The sequence below is a fragment of the Myiozetetes cayanensis genome, unplaced genomic scaffold (assembly GCF_022539395.1).
Source record: "Myiozetetes cayanensis isolate MyiCay16 unplaced genomic scaffold, myiCay2020 scf21, whole genome shotgun sequence".
NCBI lineage: Eukaryota > Metazoa > Chordata > Aves > Passeriformes > Tyrannidae > Myiozetetes > Myiozetetes cayanensis.
In genome coordinates, this window is record NW_026087423.1 from 3,648,306 (window position 1) to 3,660,840 (window position 12,535).

The 12,535-nt window shown below is 45.2% G+C and overlaps 1 protein-coding gene across 1 annotated transcript in view; it reads right to left on the minus strand.

Annotated features, from left to right (window-relative positions):
• CIT (citron rho-interacting serine/threonine kinase) overlaps nt 1–12,535 on the minus strand; it is a 69,725-nt gene that overhangs the window by 2,360 nt on the left and 54,830 nt on the right. Inside the window, exons 32-46 of the mRNA XM_050318849.1 lie at nt 11,230–11,367; nt 10,784–10,964; nt 10,457–10,548; nt 10,062–10,166; nt 9,025–9,194; nt 7,972–8,052; nt 7,634–7,769; nt 6,229–6,368; nt 5,278–5,370; nt 3,080–3,188; nt 2,851–2,979; nt 2,127–2,207; nt 1,486–1,564; nt 1,185–1,373; nt 33–336 (exon numbers count right to left, since the gene is read on the minus strand). Coding sequence (XP_050174806.1) covers nt 33–336; nt 1,185–1,373; nt 1,486–1,564; nt 2,127–2,207; nt 2,851–2,979; nt 3,080–3,188; nt 5,278–5,370; nt 6,229–6,368; nt 7,634–7,769; nt 7,972–8,052; nt 9,025–9,194; nt 10,062–10,166; nt 10,457–10,548; nt 10,784–10,964; nt 11,230–11,367 — 2,027 coding nt within the window. The remainder of the gene's footprint in view (nt 1–32; nt 337–1,184; nt 1,374–1,485; nt 1,565–2,126; nt 2,208–2,850; nt 2,980–3,079; nt 3,189–5,277; nt 5,371–6,228; nt 6,369–7,633; nt 7,770–7,971; nt 8,053–9,024; nt 9,195–10,061; nt 10,167–10,456; nt 10,549–10,783; nt 10,965–11,229; nt 11,368–12,535) is intronic.

Sequence of the window (12,535 nt, forward strand, 5' to 3'; positions counted from 1 at the left end):
GAGCAGAGAAGTTCTCCAGGCTCCTGACTTACCTTATTGACTTGAGCCAGAGGAGTTCTGGCACCACTCACAGGCATCCTGCCTCGGCTGCTGTCCTCGAACAGCCGGCCCGGGGAGCGCTCCCTGCGGGTGCTCAGGAGCCGCCCGGGGGATTTCTCCCTCTCCAGGGGTCTCCCCGGGGATTTGTCCCTGCGCAGCTCGGTCCTGCCCTCGCGGTACCGGTGGGGTGTGCTTGGCTCCCGAGGGTGGCCGGGCCCTTCCGGGGGGCCTGGGCTGGAGGCCACGCGCTTGGTGATGTGCTCATTGTAGGTGGGGGGGCCTCTCTTGTTGGGGCTGCTGTCATTCAAAAAACAAGGCAGGGGAACAGCTGAGTGACAAAAACCTCTGGTTACGTTTTCTTTTGGCAAAAATGTAACTTTCCCCCATAACGCGCCCAGCAGTGCTCAGGTGAAAAGCCTCAGCATCAGCCCTCATTGCAGAGATACTTTGGCAGCTGAGTATCCATCAGTGACCCACACTGGTCAAGTGCCTTAAGGAATTGCTGATCTAAGTCCTGTGTATGGAACAGGCCAGAAAATGACACCTTTTCATACATGTCAGCCATACACTTCTCATATAAAAATACAATAAAATTCGATATATTCATTTTTGCACTCGGAATTTTCTGGGGTGTTCAGGCCAGCTTGGGATGAGCTACAAGCCTTGATTTCTCTGTCTCCTGTGCACAGGGGTACTACCAGCCCCAGTATTTATTCACCTGTCTGAGATATCACTGTTCTGCTGTATCACATCACAACTTCCCAACGCCGTCTCCCTAAGGCAGACTCATTATTTGACAGGAAGGGACTCATTATTTGACAGGAAGGGACTCTTGCTTTGGAGCTTGTTACAGCCAACCCATGTCTAGTGTCATTTCAACAGCATCTGAGGTCACCAAGCTTCAAAGTCAGAGCTTGATCACAACATCAAAGCAAACCAGCAGAAGATCACAAAGCATTTGTGGAGATTATCCCCATCTTCCTAGAGAGATGAAGTTTTTTTCCCTTCTGGGTTTTAAAACACCAGTGGCTCTATTCCAGCATTACAGTAACAGGCTCCATCTCCAAGAACAGAACAAGGGGATCCCACCCCGTCAGGGGTGAGGTTTGCTCACGAGGCACTGGGACACCCTGACGTCACCGTACCTGCGCGTGGCAGAGGAGCCTCTGTGGTGCTGCTGCTGCTCGTTGTTGGTCTCCTTCACTAGATTGCCCTTACAGCAGATCACCCTTAACTTGTCCTGGTAGGAGGAGGCCAAGTAGATGGCTCCTGAGGAGATGGCAGGCCCGAGGTACCGCGGGTTTGGTATCTCCAGGTGGGCTCGTGCTGGAGTTCTGGGGAAAATTGCAGGAAAAGTCTTTACAATGGCAATGGTTGCCTTTTCCTGGCAAGTCCACGTATTCTGCACCACAGGCTGTTCAAAGGGGTGGAAAGAGAACAACTTACCCTAGAGCAGTTCGTGCCTGAATCTCGATCACTTCAAGGGAATTGAAGTGGGTCACGAACAGATAGGGCTCCCTGTAGGCTGGAGGAGCAGCACAAAGACAGGAAAAAACACAAAATAAATTCTCTATTAAAAACTTCTAAACCACATCAGCGAGTACAAGAGAGCCTGACAGCCCTCTGGGAAAACTGGGGAATACAGACACCGTCACTAAGGGGGGAGATGCAAGCTCAAAGAATTGTTGCTTTGAAACTGTGTCTCAAGGACTTTACTAACCAAAATATCATGAAAAAGACATTAAAACCAGACTATTAACTGAAAAAAATCCCATTAGGCTGCACGAAAAGCCTGAGGGAACCACACTGCCATCATATGTTCTTGACTATTTCAGAAACTTGCAAGCATCATTAGAAATTCCACTAGCCAGTTCAGTCAGCGTCAGACTAGGAACATTAGGGAAATGTAACTTCAGAAGGTTTTGCCATCCGGATGAGCTTAAATCGTGGGGAAATCTCCACAGTTTCTGGGAGAATTGGGAAAGCGAGAAGGAAACAGAAGTGCTGAGTGCAGAGAACCCATCCCACGGGGATGCTTCCCGGTTTCAATAACTCCACAATCCAAGTGACTGCCCCCCAACACCTACCAAAAGCCAAGGGCAAGCGGTTCCACTTCAGGTCATCTGTCCTGCTGCGTCTTCCATAGGAATCCACAAAGACACCAAATTCTGCCGAGGAAAGTCATGTCACGAGCATGTGTCATTACTGCCTTACTTTTGAAGGGACAGAGGCAGTTGCCCCAGGCTTTTCATCAGGGACAAGGGGCAGAGATTATCTTGCACATCCTGGAGTGCCGTGAATTACTCTAATTGACATGGAATTGGTGAGATGTAGGAATATTGTCAGGCCAAAGGGTGCTGCAGTTCTGGGGCTCTCTGTACTCATTAAGGTAAGGCTATTATTCAATTTGCAGACTCCTACCATTAGTCACCCAGAATTACTGCTTTTGAAGCCTTCCTGTGCATTGCCATGCCACGATCCAAGAGGGCAACAAAAGCAGCTATACAAAAAAAACACCCTCTCTTATTTCCTCACAAGAAGGTCAAAAAGTCTCATCTGTCCGCACAGAAACCAGACAGAGCTCAGGTCTGAGAACCCCTGAACATTTATCAGGATAATCAAACACTTGTTTGCACTTAACACCACTGACTGCAGTCCTTCCTTCAGGCACAGTCTACGTGCAGCAACTGATCCACAGCAGGGAGAACTTTCAAGCCAGAAAGAGGCTGCCTGAAATTCAGCAGCACTTCTGCAGCTCACGTGCCAGAGAACAGGTGTAGTGCAACACCTGCACAGCCACCCACCACTCACCATGGAAACACAGCAGATACTCCTCCCTCTGCCCCGCTGGGTTCACCTGGATGATACTGACTGGAAAACTGTTGGTGGAAGCAGCAAACACAGCAGAGGCCAAAGTGTGGTCATTTTTATCCAGAAACTCTGCAAAGAGAAGGGAGAAAAACATCTTGATTGGCACCAACGTTTTTTAGAGCAGAATCTGTGGAGCCACTTGGAGCGTTCCTCAGGAATTATCTCCTACCCTCCAGCGTGTACTGCTTCATCTCAATTTCATAGAACTTGTTGGTTCCAATGATGATGCTGTAAGTGGTCAAATGGATGCAGCTGCAAGGCTCCGAGGTTTCAATCTCCTGGAGAAGAGGACAGTATGGACAGATATGAGTTCCCTGTAGCAGTTTACAGATAATGCTTAGTCTGGAAGATTGTAAACTGCCACATAGATCTTTATAAAGGGAGAGGTGTCAATGTCAAAGTCTCAAAAGCATATGGAAAAAACCCCTCTTGTTAAAAGAAAGATTTGTTTTGTTGGAAGTGATACTCGCTTGAATATAGACTTGCATATCAGCTCAGCTCTGGGTGCTAACCCTGATATGATCCTCTTCCTTTGGGAAGAATATGCTGCTTTGGAAGACACTTGTCTGCTCTGCAGCTCAGTTTTCTGGAGCAGTAGGGAGCAGCTCCCTGCTTATAGAGGTGACAGCCACGGCAAGGACTGCCTGCCTGGACAGGGCTTGGAGGTGACCTAAGACCAGGACTGAGCAGTTGGGGCTGAAAGACAGACTTGTCACTAGGAAGTTTATCTGTCAGAACTGCCCCAGCTCCAGCATAGCTGTGCTAGAACAATCACTTCCTAGCCTGGAAGTCACCAGGAATCAGGGCAGCTGCTGGAAAGGGAGACAAAATTGCCCAGACAACTGCAGCAGGACTGACCCCAGTCAAGTCCCAAAGTCTTTATAACCCATGGAGCAGAACTCCTGTTAGCAGGCATGTCCATGATCCTCCCAAGAGCAAGAATCAGCTCCCTAAAGCGTCCTGGCTGTTAACACTGCAGAGATCAGCTTGATGGCTCCTTAAGGAAGACAAACAAACACAATGTTCCTTCCTTCCTTCTTTGTACAATACCACACAGAGATGTTGTCCAAGACATGCCTTGTGATTGCACAGCTAGGATAGATCTGCAGGTTAGCCTGACACAACACACAGATGCCCAGATCTTCTGAGGACAAGATTCCTTGCATAATTCCCAGCTTATCTGGAAATTAAGTTGGCAGAAAAGAAGAGCATATTCTGGGCTCGCTGCCATCTTGCTGGGATCTAAGTTCAGTTGTCTGGATTAGTGGAGATAAGGAAAACTTGCCTTCTAAAACACACCTTTGCATGTTGCCTTGTCAAAGGACAGGGCTGCACATCCTCAGTGTTTCCTGCTGGCTGCTGCTCCATTGTGAGCAGGAGTTGGTACCAGCTACAATGCTCTGTAGATGGTTCCAGGTTTGCACTGTTTGTGCCAAGACATGTCTTTCCTCCTGAGGAGGCCAGATCTGCATGACTGTGCCCACTGCTTCCCTCCAGCAGTGCCCAGGTAGCACTGGGTGGGAATAACAGCCTCAATCAGGCTGTAAATTCAACCAGTGCCTTCAAAGCCACCTGCAGAACCTCACAGGGATGTGTAGTTTGACTGGAACATCCCTCTGTTTTAAGGCTGTTTAAACTCTTTGTTCTGAGGGGAGACCCCTATTATTTTGGTTTTTTTCTTCTGGTTCTGTATGAGCATATAAAATGTATTCCTGACATTTCACTGGAGCTGTGTTTGAGAGGGGCAGTGGGTCAGAGAGCAGCAGGACCTGGGCAGATTCCACACGGGGCCAGGGCTGCAGGTGGAAGGGGTTTTGTACAGAGGAGGGCACACACAGCCACGAGAGACCCTCACCTCACAGCCTTGTTTGCTGCCAGCAGAGAGTACACATGTACCAGGACAAGGAGGGGAAAGAGCTGCCTGTCCTGAGAAGGAATAACACCAATATACCTTTCCATTTTCACTTGTGCAGTAGGACAAATTCAGATACCCATTGCTTCCACAGTTGCAAAGAAGAGTGATCTGTTATGGATTTCTCCAAAGACAACAGAGGTGAGGATAACTGAGGCACCTGGATAATTAGAAAGCCTTTTTTGGGACTAAAGAAGTGAGGGTAAAATTACAGCTGAATGCAATATCTCAAAAAGTCACAGTTCTGTTCTGCATCTCTCCAAATATGCCAACTCTTATTAAAGGCAATTGCTGCCTACTCCACTTTGAGTCAGTGCACAGCGCAATTTGTTATCATTTTAGCTGGCAAACAAATGTTCTCATGCATGCAAAAAGGTTTTAGGTGTTTGTTTTAAACAAAGGTTTAGTGCCCTGTGTGAATTACCTCAGCTGCTGCAGGGAGTTACTAAGCTCACCTTTCTGATACAGAACTTGCTCAAGCTCTCGTTGTATCTCAGAACCACCACTTTATTGGGCATGGCTGCACAGATACAAAGAGTGTTCTCAACCTGCAAGGGAGATAACAAGCACAGTTCAGGATGGTAATACAGACTAAATTCTATTGCTCAGCAAGTGAAACAGATCCAAGTTACCTCTTGCCACAAAAAGAGCTTTGCAGAGATAAGCCAGTACATTTTTTAAAAGGGTAATTATTGTGAATTCCTGGAATAATGAAAAGCCTCTTCACAGTCTCAAAAAAGAACGTGAATTTAAATGGCTTCTGTGATCTCCTTTATACTTGGAAGAAGTTAATAAAAAATTAGAAGGTTTTCCACAGCAAAGGGATTAACAAATTCAGATAGGTTAGGTCTACATTTCAATCCCTGACACCGTTATCTCAAACATCACCTTGAAATGAATGGTGTTCAGTTTGTTACCAAAGTAGTCCACAGAAGTACTTTTTAATGAGTATTTTTGTTATGGTTAAATGTTCCATTACTGAAACCAGTAATTGATGTAAATGTCAAGAATTAAAGTGATGCAAACACCTAAGGAAATTTGCTGGCCTGGGAACGTGGCATTAAAGAACAAACAGAGGATAGAATTCACTAATTATAAATCTCAAAATTCTCGTCAATGGTGAGGAGGCAGCTGTCCCATGCTCTGCTGGATTTCTCCTACCTAGCAGTTTAGGCTACACCACCATGGCATCCTGGCTAAAGTTACCCATATCAGTAGCAGATTCCCCATTCCATCTCCAGCTCAGCCTCTCTTCATCCCATACACTCTTATTTGAAGAAAAATATTTTAAACAAGGATATAGACCCTGGATGTGTGGCCAGTGGAATAAAGATGATGATTTTATTAGTATTAAACTCAGAGCAGTCCAAGGGGAGGTCTGGAGGCACGAGGGAGCTGTTTCCTACCTTGCCAGCAGCAAAAAGGTGACATCCTTTGACAGCCTCAAAGATATTTGGTGAGACATCGGGTTGGGCTGGGAGGTGAGACTGGGCTAGAGATTGCTTCACTTTCTTTACGTCAACAAGACACAGGGCCCTTTCTTCTCCTGGAAACAAAAATGGTTGCATTTCATCAAGGGAGGGCTCCCTCTTCTCTACAAAAGCCTGTCCTGTTACCTAAGCAGCAGTTCCTCGTTACAGGCTGTTACTGTGGAAACAGTCACAAGGTACCATGTGGAATTCATTCCATATTATTCCTACTCAAAGTGAAGCAGAAAACTTACAGAGACCCAACCCCACAACAGGCAGTAAATCCACTGGGAGAACCACCATTCCCTCCGTGAGTTATTAGTGTTGCTGAGGTCTAGCAGATCACAGCGACTGTGGCCTCATTAGGACACTATTCAAGATTAGCCAAGAAGTTTTTTTACCCTTCAGAACTTCTTAAAGTACAAGATGTTTTAAGTACAAGATGTTTTAATCTCCCTGTGCCAAGAGAAGTGGCCAGGGATTTCCAAGAAGTGCCCTAATAAATTGCATTATAGCCCAAACACAATTCTTCTCAGAAGTTCAGCAGCAGACTAACACAGCCCTCTCCTCATTATGGGTGAGGTTTGCCTTGTGCTGTACCACCCTGACACAAGTAAAGCATGGGCAGCTTAAATCCTCACAAGGGGGAAAATGCAGAACAAACAGAACAAGAGAGAAAATTTGTTTTTCATTCCCTACAAATGTCATATAGACATTTGATAATTTGGGCTTTAATATAGCTTAAGATATACCCTAATGTTCAGCATGCCTACATCAGTGTGGGAAGGATTATCTCTGGAAAACCACAGATGGAGACATTAAAACTGGTGTTCCTTTCAGAAGGGAATCTTAAATCATGACAGGAGGTCCCAGCTTTGTTACATGGATTAGTATTTAGGTCAAGAGAGGTTAAGAGTTACTGGCCCTACGCCACAGTGATCCCGTCACGGTCCTCAAACAGTTAATTAAAAAGGTTATGCAGTGATTAGGAGGAGAGATGCTCACTAATCAGCTCAACACTTTTCAAATTGGACTTAAAATCATGACTGATCTCTAATCTGGAAATGTTTTTTCTCTGTTTCTTCCCTCCCTCAGCTTTGGAAACAGAGAAATCACTTTCTCTGGAAGGTTTAACTGAGCCTTCACACACATATCCACTCAGCAGCCTCAGAGCAGACTGTGTTAACCACAGGAAGCGGCTCCTGGCAAATACTGACAAAGAGCCAGACAAAAGCCTGGGATGAATCCAAAGGCAAAGGGCCCTTTGGCACCTCAGGGCTCTGGCAGCACAAAGCCATTCCCATCTGCTCCCTGCAGGGCCAGTGGTGACACAGCCCAGTACCTGCTATCATGAGTAGCTTCTCCAGATCCTTGATGAGGTGAATTTGGAAGACGGCGCCCATTCCTGGGATGTGCGTTAAGGAATTCTTCAGGACATTCAGGGCATAGAGCCCTTCCTCTGCACCCACCAGCACCACCTACAGCAGGGAGACAAACAGCACTGCGTGAGGGGAGCAAGGAACGCTCCAAGAGCAAACCTGGGTGACACTGGTGGGCAGTGAAGAGAAAAAAAACCAAACCCACCAGCAAGTGTATAATTACACCTATTGCCATCAGGGTGCCATTTCCATGAATGGATTATCCACTGCTCAGAAAGGCCCAACTGAACATCATCCTTACCTGGTCACTGAAGGGCATTGTGCAATTTATATCCAAACGGTCTTCACCCTCCAGCTTCAGCAGGGAGTTTCCAAGCAGTTTCTGCAAATGACAAAAAGATTTTTTTTTTTCTTGTTGAGTTAATCTTCATTTCTTTATCTGTGAGCATTTTAGCAATGTCATCATTTCAGACAGGCAAAAAGCTTGGCTTTTCTCAGAAAGCTAAAAGTTGCAAGGATGCTGCTGAGGACTCATTGTTGCCACTGCCTCCTACAAAAGTATTAGTAAACTTTTATCTACCTGACCCACAGTAAGGCAAACCAATCAGAATTATCCTAAGCTCAGACAGAACCCATTATTGTCCCTATCCTTTCCATTTCCCCCAGTCTCTTACAACAGAGCAGTGGAATTTTCCTAGGGGAAGGATTTAAGATAATACAAATGTTGGTGGGAGCATGTGTTTTTCTCACAGACAAAAGGAATGTGAGCCTGAGGAAAAAAAGAAAATTTCCTGCTAGTCAGATATTCCCTGCCCCCAGAGCTAACATTCACTTATGCAATGCCATAGAATCCAATCTCCTGCTACCAGACAATAGAGTTATCAGTGCAACAATGTGAAAAAGGCTATCCAAAATCTAATTCTTATTCTTGTTAGGAATAAAACAAACTTAGAAGCACACACACACACCTCCCCCCCACCAAGAAACAACAAAACCTCTGACTCCATAAGAATGGGAGGGAGTTTCTGCTTTTTACTTTCTTTTTTTATTTCTTTGCTCATTCTGCGTGGTACCCTATGAGACTGGATTTAAACCATGTGCTAACCACTCTTTCTTCCTTTGCTGGAATTACAGAGATACTTTGGGATTCCCTTACTACACTCCCCATGTCTATGAAGGGTTTTGTAACAGTCCCACACTGCAGCAGTCCCCGGTGCTCACACTGTGCATCACAAGGCAGAAGCAATAACTTACCTTCAGTTAAACCTCAGTACGGCAAATACCGACAAAATATTTTTCAAAACTCTGCTCCCTCCCAGAATATTTTATTATTAAACGAAACTTTCATACTCACAGCATCAGCCTCAGCTTTTTCTCTGGAAACTCTCCCACCTGCCACTATTGATTCCAGTGCTGTGACCCAGCGCTGTTTGTCAGGGAAGCTGGGTGCTAACAGGTAGAGTGTTCTACCAGGCCAGCAAGTGGTGTGTGGATGAGACTCCAATTTTAGGATATATGGCACATCTGAGATGTTATATAGATAGAATAAGACTTAGATTAGTTTTTGGAATATTGTCAGTGGACTTAAAATCAACACCTTTCAGCCTCATTGGAGAGAAGTTGTATTTATCATGACATGTTACCATGGCAATTGATACATTGGTTTCTCCTTTACAGGTCCTGCACAGGCTACCTACTTACAACTAAGTATTAGCTGGATGTATGCAATCCATACATACAATGCTCTCTTTACTAAACAAAAATAATTTCTTGCCTTTTATTCCAAAGAGAAAGAAATTCCATTGTGGGAAAAAAAAAAATACAAAACCAGCCAGTTGACTAAAGTTTTCCCTGTACTGATTAAGAAAAATCTGTAAAAATTGGTTATGGAAACCTTTGTTTTTTACAATCTGTATCCTTTAATGTTAAAGTCAAGACATACAGAATCTTATCATCAGTTCTATTCAGTACATACAAATCAACACATCAACATTTTTCCATAATAAGAGACTATACATCCCACAGTATTTCTGAGTTAATGGCTTTCTGGTGAGAGCACAATGGTGGCATGAGGTATGACACGTCACACTTGAGAGAGAAGAAATTTAAAGAAACCGAGTGTTTACGCTACAAATCTCTGGGAATTTACTTCCATTTGGGTGGATGATTCATATTTAACCACAGTTCAACTACCACGACAGAAGCAACAGCCTGTGTGTAACTGGATCTACAGTGCTGAGCTACTCCCCCAGTTCAGGTAGAGGTAACCTCAAAATTACAGAGTTACAGAATGGAAGTTAAAGGGGAGAATGTTCTGTTCAGCCAAGCAGAAGGCTAAGTGATGGCAAGCCAGATGAAATCCATTTGACCTCATCTACGTAAGATTCTCACCTGTCTTTGCTGTATTGGTAAGCTCAGTAGCTCCTACAGCTCCGTGAACAGTTACATCACCATCAGGAAGGCAGAGCTCAAATTCCTCCAGAGGCCTCTGTCCAGCTGCAGGGGAATGGGGAGACACATTAGGAATGAACAAAGAGGTAGCAAGAAAATAACTGTGCTAGCAAAATGAAGTGGATGCACAATGGGTGTTTCACAGCTGGAATTATGATGACATGCCAGCTAATAAAATGGTTAAGGCTCTAGAAGAACAACCATGTTGCCTTATTACTGGAGATTTAGCTAAATTAGATATGACCACAGCAAACAGTAACAATCTTTAAGCCTCTCAAGTCACCAAACAAGATCTGAAGATTAAAGAATAGGTTCTTCCTAGAAATGCTAATTACCTTCTCTTGCTTCTGCATCATAAATGAGCACTTTGGTTCCTTCCAGGACAATATACTTCCTGTCCCAGCCCTGTTGCCCACGTTTATTATTCCTGAAGAAAATAAGCACAAAGCCATGTTGGACTTTCTGCTCAGATCCTACATAAAACAAGCATGCAAATCCTAGAAAGACAAAGTTCAGTGCAGCAACTGTAATTGTGGAGGTGGTAAATGTAATGCCCATGCAATGGGCACGTACCAATTATCTCATTGTAAGAGCCAGGACAACATAAGGAACTGTTCCAAGTATTTCAGCACCTGATATGGCACCAAGATTCCTGTTTATACCTTGGCACTTTCATCCACCCCTCCAGGCGCAGACTGCTGCTTGGCTCCTTCAGCTGCAGACCAGGAGAATTCATTTTATCCCGGCAGAACGCTTCGGAGAAGTGCGTGGCATATTCTGCTGGCAGCCCACAAGTAGCTGGCAAGCAAGTGGAGCATTTTGGGTGACACATCACCTGGCATTCTGACAAAAAGGACAGAGAAAAACTTCTGTTAAGCGACACAGAAATCATGACACAGCTGCCTCAACTTCTACCGCACACAGCCCGGCTTGTCCCAGAACCTCCTTCCACGCTAAACCACCAGACGATTTCTAATGTAAGATGTTTGCACCAACTACTTTCAAAGTCTTCACATCTGCCCTCTCTTCAGCTTGCACTGAAAACCTGTTCTAGCTGGCTGTGGATTTTCCTCCCCCTCCCCAGCCCCGCTGCGTTGTGCCCCCTCACCCAGACACTTGGACGCCTGCCGGCCGAAGTGCACCGTGTCCAGGCACACGGCACATTTGGTTGCCCTCATGTTCAGCCCCACGTTGAAGCGATGGGGGATGTTGTGGTGCATGCGCTCCTTCAGGCGGCGGCTGTACTCTGCAAGGGATAGCATTTGTCAGCAGGGGGACGCTGGCACAGGAGGGTTACGGTAGGTTTTGGCAGTTTAAGGCAGTAAAAAGTGACACAGTATCTGTGAAAGCCCTGCTGAACACACTGTTTCCCTTTGCAATCTAAGTTACAACCTCAGGAATTACCTTATGCAGGTGCACGGGCTGTAGAACAGACTGTAGAACTGTAACAGCCAATGTTTGGTGCAGCAAGGTTATGTCAATCAAACCACCTGAATTTCAAGTCTGCACTCGGATGTGCTAAAGTAATCTCTCTGCTTTGCTCACAGCTAACAGACCCTTCCACACCTATCCTGGGTAATCAATACACTCCTTCCTACAGCCTTCGTGCTGTAACATCAGCCCCTGCATTCATAAAGCACCTTAAATCCCTGGTAGTGGATCTGTCCCTCAAGGCATTGTCTTTTACTGATGAACACGACTCTCTTCCCTGCCCATGAGGTGCCTCTGAGGACGTTTCCCCACGGCAATGTTACCCACCCCCACAGCACCCTGGGCCTCCCCAGCTCTCTGCCAGGGCTGGACCAGTCTGTGCATTCTGGCTTTTTCCAGCTAAAGGCTGAAGGTTTCAGTTCAGTGTCTCTCTGGAACACTGATTAACCAAGAATAAATGAGCAGAGCCCTCAATCCCTTATTTTTTTCCGATGATCCTCTCCCCTTCATTCTCAGAAATATGGAAGGATATCACCTTTTTCTAGTTAATAGGATATTAATGTCATCTTTGACCTGGTATCTTCCTTTTATGCCTAACCCAAGCCTCTTCCCTTTACCAAAAGTTTTGATAGAAACTTTCTGTTGGGTAGAACAAATCTGCAGACAAGTAAGAATGTTAAGAAAAAAAATGCTAAGAAAACACCCATAAATCCATTTGTCAATGCAGGGAGTAGAACAGAAAACATACTCCTTTGAAGAAAATATACCCCTTTGAAAGAAACATACTCTTAAAACAATTCATGCCAATAATTACTTCCTTGCTGAAATTTTTCAGAAACGTATTATCCAAACAGAATTGCAAACCAAGAAATAAGAGCAAAACTCATCATCTAATAACCCTGTAACGAAAAAAAACGGGGCTTGGCATTAAAGATAAAGAGATATCACTGACATAACAGACAGAAGAAGCCGGCCAGGAGCCT